Source organism: Daktulosphaira vitifoliae, unplaced genomic scaffold (genome assembly GCF_025091365.1).
Source record: "Daktulosphaira vitifoliae isolate Bord-2020 unplaced genomic scaffold, ASM2509136v1 Scaffold_3, whole genome shotgun sequence".
Taxonomy (NCBI): Eukaryota; Metazoa; Arthropoda; class Insecta; order Hemiptera; family Phylloxeridae; genus Daktulosphaira; species Daktulosphaira vitifoliae.
In genome coordinates, this window is record NW_026099574.1 from 17073250 (window position 1) to 17089511 (window position 16262).

Sequence of the window (16262 nt, forward strand, 5' to 3'; positions counted from 1 at the left end):
ATTTCCATACCCACTTTAGCTCAGCTTTTTTTATATATTCAAAAGCTAAGCTAAAGTGGGTATGAGAATAAATTTACACTTAAGAAAATAAAATGTGTGTAATAACTTTTTATTTTATTAATGCTGGTAATAACACGCGCCTGTCCCTGGTTTTTGTATTGCTTGTTTACACGCCATAAAAAAAATGTATTACAAATATATTTTCTCGCTTCGTAGATGTTTACACGCTTAAAAAGATGTAATACTTCATAAACATTAATTTTATCAAGGGAACTTTTTTTTATTGAAATTACAATTAATTAGTTAAACATATTACATTATATCGAAGGTTAAGCGCACACATGTGTTAAGTGCAAATTTTGTGTAAAATGAGTTATATTTTAAAATAAACATTTCTAATTGTGTATTTTTATGTGCACAAATGATGTATACATAGTGTTAAGTAAGTAAGGAAACAGGTCAATTGTTACCAGCAATCAAAATAATAAAAACCCGTTTCCTTACTGAACACTGTATAAAATATTCTTGTAACGTCATACTATGCTGTAGTCAGATAATATATTTACTCTTATATATATTAGGGTGACCCTCATTTATAAAATTAAAAAATTACAAAGTGCCACCCCCTAGAATTATTCGAATAAAATAAATGAAAAAATAAATTATACAAAATTTAGAGACGATTGGTCAACTCTAAGACGTGCCCCAAGGGGGTTAAAAATAACCTCCCCAAGGGTGATTTTTTAGTTTTTTATGTCTATCTCAAAAACATTAGCTTTTGCGAAAAAGTTTATTTGACCTTTTTTATAGGTATATAATTTTTCTATAAAAAGTATATATACAAAAATTTTCGAAAAGTTCTTATTTGGCCCTAAAAAAATAAAAACGTATATGTTCTATTCTTGGGTGGCACTTTGTAATTTTTAAATTTTATAAATGAGGGACACCCTAATATATATATATATATATATTGATTGGTTTATCACAAATCACTCGATTTATGTCAATATTAATAAAATATTTTTAAAAAAATGTTGATTTCTTTTAGTTACATATATTTCTTGAATAATTACTTTTTAAGATCATTTCTTATAACTATAAGAGTGTCAACTTTATTTTTTTTTTAATGTTAATATACATATTTAATTAATTTATAACATAGAAAACTATCTAATTAAGAAAATAATGGGTCAGAAAACAACTTTTGGATCAGTAATTTAGAAATTGTTAACAATTTAAAGTAATGATTGGAGGTGTGGAAAGGATGTTGCTAATTTTACCACTAGTAATTTCCTAGCCGTATTCTTCGTCCTGTCTAAGTATAAAAATGAGAATAACTTCCAATGTACTGGTCCAAAAATTGTTATCGACCAGTCATTTTCTTAATCAGATTATATTTAATAAACTCGTTAAATATGTATATTGCAGTTTAAAAAAATAAAATTCATACTGCTTTAAGTTATAAAGGATTATTCTAAAAAGTCATTATTAGCTGATAAATCAAGAAATATATGTAAGTGAAAAAAATTAAATATATTTTTTGCAATAATGTATTTATTTTTCGTGTAACCGAGCAGTTTATGATAAACCGATCACTCCATATATGGTCTGAAATTTTTACAATTGTTATAATTTATTGGTCAGTTCTTTTTGTACCATATATAATATGTTTATGTATTTTTTAAATGGTTCAATTTTATAATGGGTTAAAATAGTGCAATTCTTTTTTACCATCGGTCATCATTGTGATTTCACAAATAACAATGTAAATACATAAAGAAAATGTATCTAAAATAAAACTTTTTTTTCAAAACAGTATTTTGCGAGTAGTTGGTGATAAACTAAACACTCTGTATATCTTATATGTAATCATTGAATGTTATTTCTGAAAAAATGCATTAATGTGTACATAACCATTGATATTTACTTTACTTTCTAGAATGTGTTAATGGAGTTCCATAGTAAGAATTTCATTTTAAGAAATTTAAAATTACTATGAAGAATTAGACTAAGAATCAAAATAATGATTTGTCTAATATTTTTTAAACTAATACTAAATACCTTATTAATGTCATATGTTTTTTTTTAATTATTAAAATTTTTACAAAAGAAATGAATTATGAAAAAAATACGAAAAGTAAAGTTAAAAATCACGAAAATTTTCTATTTGATAAACACAAAACATCTAAGTATGAAGATTATTCAAATATCTTTGATGATGATCTTAAATATCGTTTGACTTCTACACATGAATTTCCTAAACTATTAAATGAAAATGAATTATTGACCACGAATGATTCCAATGTGCTAAATGAATGCAACGGGGATGACGAAGAAGATTTTATAAGTAATATGATTTTTTGTTATTATTCTAATCATAATTTTATTTGTAAAATTAAATTCAATCATAAGTTATTTGATTTTTATAACAATTATTATAGAAATTTATTTTGCTTCTGGTACTGTATTAAAACCTTCTCAACAACCGTATGACTTGCGGTTGAAAATTGTCGATGCCAACAGACAACTGAAAAATGATATAATCGATAAAGATACAGTCAGTGTTTTATCTAAAGTCAAATTTGATAATACTGTTGTAGTTTTGGATAGTTTTGAAGATATTGGTAAAATATTTAAGAATGTCTACATTTTATTCAATTATAATGTTTTTTTATTTCTCAAAAATTATTTACATGTAATATTTTTATGAATATCATTTTAGAATAAAATTTAATTTTTATTAATTTAGGTACCATATCTATCGGTACAGAGAGACTTCGAGGTTCTGAAGAAAGAACATCGAATAATAATGTTATTGATCTATGCAACAATAAAAATATAGTTGATGATTCTGAACTAATCATAGCTAAAGTAGATTTGATGCCTAATACAGAAGAAGACGATCAGAATGATGTAGTGATTTGTCCAACAATCGAAAAAAATCAGTCAACTCAGCAAGAATACAAAGATAATGAGGAGATAACATCTTCAAGTGTTTCTTTTAGTCGAAGCTTTTCTTCAGACTCAGAAGATCCACCGTTTTTTGTGAACATTATTGAATCAGATAATGAGGTTGAAACAATATTAAACAGGGTTAAAGAGATAGAAAGAGATAGAAAGAGTCAGAGACCAGCTATTGATGAACAAGTAGAAAATTTTCCAGAGTTATTTACTCATTCTCAATATAAATTATATGAAAACAGCTCGGTAGGTGATGAAAAAAATTTCAATGCAGGTGATGATGACAATATTTATGTGCCTAAAAAATTGGATCCCGAAGAACTAAGAAATAGATTAAGGGATTTAAAAAAAGATCTTCAGAAGCAAACAGGAAGCATAAAATCGACATCAACAAAGGGAATAAAACAATTGGTTCCTAAAAAAACAGTACTAAAGAAAGTGGAGCAAAATCGCCAAGAAATTCGGCCTCCTGTGATTAACCGTAATGGTAATTTTTCTCGATCTATACATAAACCCCAAGCTACTTATTATTTTGAATTAGACTCCAGTGGTAAACTCAAGCCATTGAATAAAAACAAAGTATACGATGCTAAACACTCTAAAACTGTCAAATTTTTCCATATCAACTTGAAGGCAGCTAAAAGTAGTAACGAAGTTACTAAACGAACAAGTAAAATATTACAACCGAAGTCGACAAACTCTGATTTATTTTTGGAATTTCAGACCGATATATCTGGTAATAAAGGGGCACAACTCGTGATAAAAAAAAAACCAGCCGATAGTATTCAACAAGTACAGTCAACAAGTGGCGGATCGTCAAGAAAATCTTCTAATAGTAGTGGAGGTAGTGATAGATTGAGATTGCCAGATTATAATGGTTTAAGATCGGAATATGGTCTGTCTGCCGAACAATTATTAGAAAGACGAAGATTGAAAACGGAACGAGAACAGCGTAGAAAAGAAGTTCACCAGAAAAAAATTGAACAAGAACAAAAAAGAAGAATAGAAAATGAAAAAAATTTCTCTAAATGGTTACAGCAGAAGAAACAACAAAAAAAACAAGCCAAACCTAGACATTGTTATCCATTGAGTAGATTGACTGTATCATCTGCAAGAACATCAATGTAAGTTTATATAAAACTATTAAATATAATCAGGGATTTGGACTTAAAGAATTATAAGAATACAGTACCAGAAGAATATTTTTTGTTTTAGAAGGCAGTGATATCTTCACGGCTACTCTAACTAGATTCCTTATAAATATACATTATTTATTTTTAGGAAAAATATTAATATATTTATTTTAGGTTTTTTTTACAATTCTCATAATCATAGTAAAATTAATAAAGGCCTTTTGAAATATTGTGAAATTTTAAATCTGAATGTCGCAATCCACAATGTGTAATTTTACATAAGTCAACTTCATATTTTTGTTTCTACGACTGGCATAAAGTAAAACTGCTGTTCTATCATCAAATCAGTGTCTTTCGGCTCCCTAACATCAGGTCCACTATGGACCCAACTCGGAATGTAGAGCTCATGTCCAGTGGCTTGCTTCTCAGCCAGTTGGTTTGCTAGCTTAGAGCTTTATAAAACTATTCACCAAGAGGGATATATTTGTAAACACGCAGTATAATCCCATCGATCCTATCTATTGTATAGCTCGAACCCTTGTTTGAATAACAATATAACGTCGTTTTCTTCCATCAACCGCGTAATATTCGTCTTCGGATATAATTTCTTCTGATTGGAATGGGTTTATGAATCTGACAGTTGAAAATGCATTTTTACCAGTTTTGTATTGTAAATATATCAAAAATTTAAGAATACTATAGATTATTTAAAATGTATATTGTTTCAATTATTCTTAAAAATCTGAGTCAATTAAACAAAAAAAGGAACATACATATCACTCATACATGATTCTAAATTCCTTGTTAAATTATTTAGTAAATCTTACCTATAATATTTGTCACTTTCTCGGACCTTTTAGAGACATCGCTAAACGATCTAAGTATGGAAATTTACAAATAAACTAGGGAGGTTTTATACATTAACGTTTAATGATTTATATAAATGACCATTAATGAATGCAATAGTAAAATTTAATATCCAAATAATAAAAGAATAACTAAACTAGTATGACATGACTAAATATTATATCAATATTATTATTATGTGTAGTGTTTGAATATTCTGGCACTATAAAATATCTTCATGATTAAATTTTAAATTTGACATTTCTGAAAAAATTATATCATAAGTCTATGCTCCCTTTTTTAAGAAGTTATTTGAGAGTTATTTTTTGTAGACTACTTACTTACATTCACTAGTCGAGGAGAGTGATCTTTATTTTACTATTTTGAAGGGCACACGTCACGTAAATAGCTATGGTAAGGTTTTATTGGGTAATATACCGCAGCCCAATGTTTAATTTTACCTTCCATAATCCTTGTGTCGGATTACAGATTGAAAATTGCATTCATAGAGGCCTCATAAACTCACTACTACTAATAATAATAGTTATTTTTTATCTAGAAAATTGTCCAACAATGGAAGTTATCGAAAAGGATCGTTTGCTTTGGAAGAACTTTTGAAAATTAAAGATAACAAAGAATGGTTAAAGTTATAGAAAATATTGTAATTACATTTCATTTCTACATAATGAATCTACTAGATAAAAAATACAAAGAAATAACTTTAATGGTCAAATGTGATATGATTTATTTAAATTAGAGGAGGAAAAGTAGGCTATTACCGGTTCTTGTTTATCAATAATTAAAAAAACTAAGTAATTAAATTATAAGTTTATTTTGCAAAATATTATAATTATGAGTCAAAAATCTATTTAAAAGTATTAAACCTTTTCGCACGTTGGCCTTGAACAAAAAATTACATTTTTAGAAATAATTCCATGAAAACTTTAAAAAAAAATTTATTATACTTTTCAAAATAATTAAGTTATGGTTTATAATACCATCATATTTTATATACAAAAAAAAAAAGTATAATCAGTTTAATATTACAACATGATTTACTCAAATATAAAAGTAGTAAAGGCATTTTTTCCAAATTGTTGTTTACATAATTGGATTACTGCTAATTTAAGAAAAATTATAATTTTAGTACTATAACAGTATCTTATGTGAATTGTAATTAAAATTAAATTATTTAAAAGAGGTACAATTTTATGATAATTGTACCATTAAATATAAAAAAATAATTTAAAGATTTATTACGATATCAACTATTTTAATTTAAAGCATAATATATTTTACCATAGACATTATAGGGTTACTATATATATATAGCAGTTGGATACAGTTTTTAGAATTGTCGAGCTTATTAATATGCTTCAAGAATTACTTAAATGTTAAAAATTTGAAATTTCAAAAATTTTAGAATAGAGTAATAAAAATTGTCTGAGGTTTTAGATAGAATTTTAATATTCAAGAAGTATAATAGAGAAGATAAAATAATATATTATTTAAAGAGTCGAACAAATATATCGAATTCTATCAAACTTAAATATAGTAATAAAATCTTAAAATATTTTCTTAGATAAATTAATTCATTTATTTAATGTAGCATAACTTGTGTAACAACATGTATCATGTATAATAAAACTTTTTTTTACGGATGTACTTAAATAGGGCTTTCAGGTATTTAAAAAAATATTTACTAACTTTTATAATTACAAACTTTTTTATCCATTTAAATGAAACTTATTTTTAGTAATGAAATTTTTTTAAACTGCGGTTGAAATAATAACAAAATAAACAATTTTCTACTATTGCTGTTAACATATTGTATAATAATAATTCATTATTTTGTATTCAATTATATAAAATATAAAATTTATATTGTATTAAATAAAAACACCATATGAATTTAATGACTGGAAGAATTTATATAAAAATTAGCTTTTAATCTAATAACATTTTTGAGAAAATTTTTTTTACAAATTTTTATAATAATAATTAATTGAACTAAGATATTAATGTTCTTATTATTTCATTTATACTATCATACTTGTGTTCATTTTCTATAAAATATTTTGAAAATACCTAATTTATATTGTTTTATAATAATGTATTATAAATAAATCTTCAAATATATATGCACGAACTCGTTCATTTTATAAAACAAAGAAGTTACGTATATTATATAATTTATCAAAAATAAGATTATCTTCACAATAATTTTAGCAAATATTTAAGTTATTTTTGTCCTGCGTAATTAAATAGTAAACATTTATTCTTTTGTATGTTTATGATGAAATGAATAGATCAGAATATATGGATTCATTTTACTTATTTTATTCAATATTTTTTTTTTTAATAACTTTTATTTAGATAAAAACTATTTTTTTTAAGATGACCTTATTATATAATAAAACAATGAAATAAAACAAATGAAACAATGAAAAACAATTTAAAACTAAAAATTATTTTAAGTATAATTGTATATCATCACTATATGATAGTATAATTTATCATATTATAGTAAACAATGAATTCATAATGTGTATAAAAAATCATTTTTATATTAATGTGTGGAAATTAGAGGATGCCTAAAAGAAAATATATGAACTTAATTATGTAATATACTATTGATAAATTTTATATATTAATAAATTTGTTTAATTAAAAAAAATTTTTATTTAAAAAATCTTTTTATATTATTAAATTTTCAACATTTTAAAGAATAGAGGCTGAAATGAAATATTTTGAAAATAATGTATTTTTATCGGGTCATAAATTAATAAATTTATAACAAGATAGGGTTTACAATTTATTTATTTTTTAAGAACCTAAAACATTTATTGATAATAACATAATAATGTACCGTATTTAAAAATAAGTATGCTATTTTTGTGATCATTCCTGCTGTAAAAAAATAAAACTTATAAAAATCGAATAAAATGCATAATTTTTCAGACAAATTTTTTTTATTCAATTGAAAATATAATGATGATATAAAAAAATGGGAATGACATTTGAAAGAAAAAATCTGATAAGAGTTTAAAGCATAAAGGATAGTAGCAGAATAATAAGTTTTTATGTTAAGCAGATTAACAAAGAACTATTATTGTTAAAATAGTAAACCAATAAATAGCTCATATATTTTAGAAGATATTTTGTGAGTAGTTAAAAAAATACTGTATAAACTGAGTATATTCAATCTTTAAATCATATGATTGTAATATAAGAGTATATTTTAAAATTATTACTTAAAACTCATGTTATTAAATATGTAAAATAGTAGATTATGATAACATAATTATATATTACTGATAATTAACTTTATTTTTAATAATAGCTTCTGATTTTATAAACATTTTTGTTTTCAATAAAAATGAAATGCATAAATATAAAAACAGCTGGATAAAGGTAACTGGATTTACCTTTTATTATTAAGGTAAATAAAAAAATATTGATAAACTGTATTATGCATTTAAAAAATTATGCATTCATTCAAATCAATAATTATTATTTATTTGAACAATATCCCTAATTATTAAGGATATTATTTAAGGTTTTAATTTATTAAAATTTTCGTAAAAATGATAACTATTTATTTACTAGGGTAACTGTAATAATTACATAGTAAACATTCATTACAGTTAGTTTTTCGTTACAAATTATTTTAATTATTATAACAAAAACAAGTTTTTCTACTTCATAAACTTATTTTATATTTTTATTATTATTATTATTATTATTATTATTATTATTATTATTATTATTATTATTATTATTATTATTATTATTATTATTATTATTATTATAATTATTATAAATACTTATATTATTGTTTGTTGATAAATATGAAATCAAAAGGCAAAAAGTGTGGATGTTTTCTTGCTATATGGAATTTTATGAAAAGAAATAAAAATACAAAAGATAAAATAAGTATACCGAACTCGAAGGAAACGCAAAAAACCAAACAATTTTCAGAGCTTAAACTCAACGAAGAAAATAATTTAACTACTGTTTCTACGGTTTAATCTAATAAAATGATTTTAATTATTTTTAAAGGAAAATGTGAATTATACCTAGAAAATTTTCTAGGATGGCATATTCGATAAACAATTAAGTAACCCAAGTCTACCTACACAAATATTCCGTCCAGAAAAGGAAGATGAGATTAAAAATACTATGAAAAATGGTTTGTATTTTTTTAAAATCTGAGTTTGTAGTTCTGACATTTATATATTGACAAAATTTATTAAACAACAATATGTATTATAACGCAAATAAAAGGATTGCTTACTTTAGAAAATAGCTAAAAATGTATCTATTTAGATACAAGTGCTTCCAAAATGACATTAACAAAATATATAATTGTCTGAACTACAAGTTTTGCTTTAACGTTTTTGCAATGAAAACAATTTTATTGACAAAATACAGTTGATTTTTGATTATTTTCTGAATTAGGTAGAACTCTAAATTTTACTTATGAGTATTTCAAAGTTCTCAATTATCCAACTTATTAATAGTAAATAATACAGTCAAAGTAGAAATACACAAACTTATCTTTTATTTATTAGTATTTAAATAATTGTCGTCTTTTGTAAAAATACTTCTAGAATGTATTTATTTCGGACATTTTAAATCAAATGAGTATATTTTATTTCATTATGAATTAATAAGGCTGCTAATTTTTATCCAATATAAAAAATTTGCTTTTAAGAATTATTTATTTACTTGATACTCCTCGCACTTATTATATTACCTTTAAAGAGCGAGAATAATCGAGTAACGGTTATGAATGTTAAAATTGTGTAAAATTTATTAAAACCTCACAATTACATTATTTTAACCAACAGTATTAACATACCAATTCTTGGTAAGTAGTATAATATTTAATTTAAAGCTTTTTATTTTTAACCATTATTCTTATGTTTTTAAAAGGAGATACAACATCTCAGCGATTAACGGAACTCGAAGGTAAAACATTTTTTGACTTTTCTTAGTTGGGCAATGTGTAATAAATTTATATCAATATTTAATTTTATGTTTAGAAGTAGTACATAGTTTAAAATTAGAAGTGGTTCAATTAAATAAAGTTTCTTGTTATGTTGGAAAAAAAACTATAAAAAAATCTGAAGGAAAAAGTAATAAATTTGAAGCATTTTAGTTTTGATAATATAATAATAAAATTTTTTAATAAACATACAATATTTATACATATAATAATTTGTATGTTTTAGAAGGTTATAATATATTTTATTTGAACTCGCAAAGAATGATGAAACTTGAAGGTAAAAGATTATTTAATGTGATCATTAGTTATGTTGATATTACCTTAATTTATATTAATGTATCATTTTATAGATGATTTTCAGTTTATAAAATCGGAATTAATCGAGCTGAAAAAATCTTTTAATAATTTTGTACAAAAGAATGCAACAAAAGGTAAATAATAACTATAATTGTAAAAATAACTTTATTTATAATGTTTTAGCTTTAAAAAACATTTATAAAAAACTGAAGGTGCTTTTTATTTACATTTTAAAATGTATTTAAATTGCTACTTTTTATAATTAGAATAAAATATTAAAAAGGGAAAATCTTTATGCGCCTAATTATTTAAATTTTGTCTTATAGGACTTTATATATTTACACATATGTAAAAAATATATATTGTATAATTACTTTTCATTCTTCTTCTTGGGCATTAACGGCCATTTCGACTATCCCGTGAAACAACGAATCCTCCAAGTCTCTCTGTAAGCTACTTTCGTTTTCCAATCTGAGCCTCCATTTAACGATTTTACGTTTCTCTTTGCCATGTCTTCTCATCTTAAACAGTGTCGTCCAAGAGGCCTTTTCACTTCTGGGTTCTCTGCCAATACCATGTGCAGTAGTGGGTTCTGATTACGCCCGGCGTAACCAGCCCACTGTAACCTCCTACTCTGAATTATATTTAATATGTTTGGATGATGAAAGAGTTCCTCTAATTTTTTGTTTTTTCTTATTCTCCATCTGTCAGTTTCCTCGTATTATTCTGGATCAAAGATCTTTCTTAAGATTTTTTAAGAATTTAAAAAGATTTTTCTCTTCAGAATAATCAAATTTATGTTCTTCTGTTTTTCATAATGTCTATGTTTCTTCTCCGTATGTAATTATTGGGCGTAATATTGTAATATACTATTGTATCTTTATTTCCCTCCGACCGGGACCGTAACTCTAGTATCTTTGTGAGTCCGTAAAGATATTTGTTTCCCGACAGAATTCTTGTTGCTGTTTCCTTTTCAGTTTCATTTTTTTTCGATCAATACCGAACCTAAGTATTTAAATTGTTTGACTCGATTAAATTCATGGTTACCCATTCTCGAGGGAGGATATATTCTCGTACCATATCTTTTCCCCACCACCATGTATTCGATTTTGTCTTTGTTTATTTATAAGCCAACCTTTTTCGCTGCCTCCTCCAAACAGCCGAATAGTGTTCTTAGGCTTATTCATAAAGCTTAGGCTTTATCGTGTTATTCATCCATAAGGACCAAATCGTCTGCATATGCCAATAATGCCATGGAAGACTCTTGTAGGGACACATCTTCCTGGCGTCCGATGTTAGTTTCCCTTATAACTTTTTCTAATAGATTAAATAGAACAGGTTACATAGAGTCCTCCTGTCTTTTCATCCTGTGAAATCCTGATTTCATTATTATTGGGTCGATTTCAGCTTCCTCTAGATTTATTTTAATGAATTTTTTTATAATGCTTGTTTCGACTAGTTTTACTAATTTTTGTGGGAAGTTAAATAACTTTATTAAAGAACTTTAAATATAAAGAATATTTATTAAAATTTTGCGATGGATACTGTCGTATGCCTTCTTGAAGTCTATAAAGAGTACATGCATTTCCTTGTCGAACTCCCATGTCTTTTGGAATAGTTGTTGAAAAATAAATATTTGGTCCATTGTAGATCTTCCTGATCTAAAGCCTAATTACTTTTCATTACATATTAAATGTTTATTATACAAAAAATTTAAAATTTAGAAAAAACAAATCATTAAATACTAATAATTAAGAAGATAATTGCATTTTTCTTATATGAAATTGTTTTTTAGATAAATTTTTTGTGTAAGTATACTAAAAATCATAGTTTATTCATCAGAATATATAATATTCTAATAAATAATTTTATAATATATTGTATCTAAATTAATGATAAAATTTTAATTGATTTTTAACAATTACTGATAATTTTTTTAAATTTAAAACATCATTCTTATTTATCAATTATGATGTCTGATTTAGACATAATCAATTTTTATTAGTCTATATTAAATATTATAAGAATATATTTAGTTTAATATAATCTATATATTATTTAAGAAAAAAATTGTTACAGTAATTATTCCACCACCGCCACCGCCGCCGCCGCCACCACCTTTTCCATTCACACCACGGTCTCCGCTAATGCATAAAGGGGATGGTGATTGTCTAAGATTACAAAATGGTGCCGATATCAAAAGTAAAAAAATGTTAAAGGTAAATAGTTTTATCTACTAATTAATTATTGAGTACTCTAAACAAATCGTTGCATCAAAGTTTTTAATCCAATACGAAGCATGAGTTTTTAAAATACACTCTTAGTCTTAGTTTTAATACATGAAAAGGGTTTATAAATAAAATACATTATTTGATCTTAACCAAGTTTGAAGAGATAATCCTGTTAATCTCAATGATGTCCTAATATAAATTATATTACATTTCTCAATAAATTAGCTAATTGTTTTATTTCATGTAGCCCAGAAATATGCAGAATGACAATTTAATAAAAGAATTAAAAAACGGTGTAGTATTAAAAAAAGTATTTATTTTCATAAATATTTATTTACTCTATACATTTTTTATTTTATGATTTTTTATTGAAGGTTAAACGTTTAGAAATAACAAAGCCTCCTGAAGATGACAGTGAGCTTGCCAAAATATTTTCTAAAAGACGGATTAAGGATACCGGCCAGTTATAATTAATCTCTACCTTTGCGCAAAGAACTTCACAGAAACAAATCGGGCCAAGGATACCGGACACAGGTGGCCCGGTCCCTGTTTCTTGTGTATTATATTAATTAGCCATAGTTATATTTTCAGGTGTTTTAGTATTTAAGATACATATAATTAAAAAATAACAATTGTATTTATAATTCACATGTGTAATTTCTATATGTATAACTTAAGCTTGCTGTCATATTTATAAAATATTACTAATTTTAAATATAAGTCAATAATAGTTTATTCATTTTCGTGTGTGAATCATTAGTGTAGAATATAGATATAATAATAATATAAATCCTAGGTAATGTTTTTTTTTGCATTTTATGAGATTCAAGAAAAACATAATTAAAAATTATTGTATGAACGGTGATACTCACGCGGGTTCGTTGTTTTATTTTGTCTTAAGTCAAACTATGTCGAGGATATGTGAGTAAGTCTTTAAAAAAAGATAAATAAGCGTTATACTTATCGGCTAATTGAAACGGCTGATGATACTGTTGAATATTGAAGTCGAATGCAAATAGCTGACCAACGTGTACAATATTCTGTGAACGGTACTATGATGTATGTCAGAATATATGTAGGCCCAATGGCGATATACTGAACGCATAAGGGTGCGACAATCGCAAAGGTAATATTTTACTTTTACAACAAAACGAATACAAAACTATTTGCTCGCAAGCGCCATAGAGCTTATAGTTAAAATGTGCTAAGATGGCGGCGACAATGCAGATATAGAGAGAAGACCGACAACAACTCGGTGTAGTACAACGATGGCATAAATAATCACAACACATTTTCTGGACAGCACATTCGACGGATCGATGGATTCGTGCAATTCAACAATTACATAAGATTAAGTTTGCTGAATTATGAATTGAAATATTACGCTCTACAAAAGGATATAATCTTCCTCAAAAACAACTATAATAGGTATAAATATATTATAATTATTTTAGAGCGTCACGCTAATTAAAAAATACTAATATTAGTAGTATACTATACGAGTGCTTTGTTATTGATCTTAATAATCAATCTTATTGATATATTAATTTTCTATTGTAAAGTTAAATAAGTAATTACTTACGCCTATGTATATTTTGTTTGGTCTTATAAACTATTGTTTTCGAATAATTTCTGTTTTAAGATAAAAAAAAATATATATAATTTTCCATTAAAACAATTGTAAGAAATTGGAAAAAATGATTTTTTTGTCTTAATTTTTAAAATTTCAATTCTTATTCCTGATATTTCTTTTAGTATTGAATTTTTATTTTAATTAAAATGAATAACTTCACTTTTATATGGCCAATGTCTTAGTAAAAAATATTAAGGTTCAATTTTTATTGATGGTTATAGTCATAGACGTGTCATGTAATTTTTTACACTAGTAATTAGAAAATATATGTAAAAACGCATCTGACAATTTCACATATCCCTCAAAAAGTATTTTTGTCTATATCTACATTTTTTTAAAAGGATCCTAAACCACAATTTTGACATAAATAATTTGTTGATATTATAACAATTATTTTTTTTTAACAAAAATGTTAAACTTGATGAAGTTTTACACAAATTATTCATTTGAACACCAAGAGTTATCGTATTTAAATTTCTAAACAAAATAAATAAACAATTAAAACTTTAAATTGAAAAAATTGTTTAAATGATATGATGATAGATTATTAATAATATAGAATAATAAAGAATAGGTTTTCATACCTGTATGAAAACTTAAAAGAAAATAAAAATAATTTAAGAAATACGGTTTAACATAAAAGAAACTGAAAATTTGTTTGCTAGAAGCTCAAAAGCTCAATATAAAAGTTAATTTATTCATAAATTTCAAATCGTTACCTTTTCAATATTTATATCACATTTTAACGTATAAGGTTGTCAATATTAATTTACAATACTTCTTCACTGAATTATATATGATTGCCAATCGCATATTTATTTTATTACAATAGTTTACCTTAAAAAATAAAACTATCATAATAAAATAGTAAAATATATTTCAGTGATTATTTTTCACAACATATATCATAACCGGCATATGTTGTGTAAAATAAGTAAAACTCCAAAAGTAGTTTACTAAAAAAAGAGTACCACTCGAAAATTAAATAATAATATGACTACAAAATACTTAGATGTATTCATAATTATACTTTATAATAACCTAAAATTTGTCAACCGCTCAACACTCTGAACCATACATCATAGCTGGTCTCATTATAGTCTTATAGAATTTACCTTTCAGCCTCATTGGAATTATTTTATTGCATAACACACCAAACGCTTCTCTCCACTTCAACCACTCGCACTTAAACTTGTGTCTTACATCCTCGTTAATATCACTGCTCTTTTGCACTACTGATCCTAAATACTTAGGATCAGGCAATGTTATTTTTATATTAACTTAAAATATTTATTATTAATATATATTATTAATTCATAATTGTATTTTTAATTCTTTTTTGGTATTGCACATACTTATCAAAATTTTGTTAAATTTATATATTTATTTAATATTAGTTAATTAAAAATTTATTATTATCTTATTAATAAATATTTGACGAATAATTTGATCTAGATAAGTTTGATTAACGTATCAATTTGAATTAGTTATTCAAGTTCCATAATTTTTCAAATATTTCTTTTGTACTTATTATTATTTTATAACTTTAAACGAATTCAAAACAAAACTGTGTCTATAAATGTAGAAAACATTTTTTATGGAAACTTAGTAGAATGAACTGATAAATTATACTTAAAAAGTAATATGCACTAACAAAAATATATCAAAGGTACTCCATTGTAATAAAATATACAAATTTATGATGTATTTCTTTTTTCTTTCTGTATAAAAAAGAATAATTAACTAATAATATTGTTTTAATATATTCACTATTTCTTAGGAAATACAAATTTTGCTATACATCCTATATCAAAAGAAAATTGACTTAAGAATCATTCATCAGCTAAGAAAATTGTCATTAAAAATTTTCAATTTGAAGCTTAATATAGTCCTTTTTTGAATATAGAACATAAATATGTACTTAGTTATCATTATAATTGATGAAACCAGATATTTCGACAAAGAAAAATTCAAATATTTAAAATATTAGTTTAATAAACTACATTTTTCATTGAATAAATCCAACAATTTTTCATACTTATGTTGTAAATAAGGAACTTAAATCAATTTAAGACACAACGGGGTAATACAACTGATTTTCTTATTTTTCGTTCAAACAAATTAATTGTATTTTTTAATTAAACCAACAC

At 24.5% G+C, this 16262-nt stretch overlaps 2 protein-coding genes across 2 annotated transcripts; both read left to right on the forward strand.

Moving 5' to 3' along the window:
• Positions 1–2274: 2274 nt before the first annotated feature.
• LOC126902061 (coiled-coil domain-containing protein 181-like) lies at positions 2275–5994 on the forward strand (the record flags this gene model as incomplete). The annotated part of the gene is made up of 4 exons (XM_050679083.1): positions 2275–2347; positions 2442–2624; positions 2750–4085; positions 5500–5994. Coding segments are annotated over 4 exons (1686 nt in total), but the record flags the coding sequence as incomplete, so codon positions are not given.
• Positions 5995–8825: 2831 nt separating this feature from the next.
• On the forward strand, positions 8826–13138 carry LOC126901219 (shootin-1-like). Its single transcript, XM_050677561.1, has 9 exons — positions 8826–8965; positions 9036–9132; positions 9879–9914; positions 9989–10081; positions 10178–10228; positions 10302–10382; positions 12328–12467; positions 12727–12789; positions 12854–13138. The coding sequence occupies exons 1-9, from the start codon at positions 8843–8845 to the stop codon at positions 12947–12949; spliced, it is 780 nt and encodes a 259-aa protein (XP_050533518.1). The 5' UTR covers positions 8826–8842; the 3' UTR covers positions 12950–13138.
• The last annotated feature ends 3124 nt before the right edge of the window (positions 13139–16262 follow it).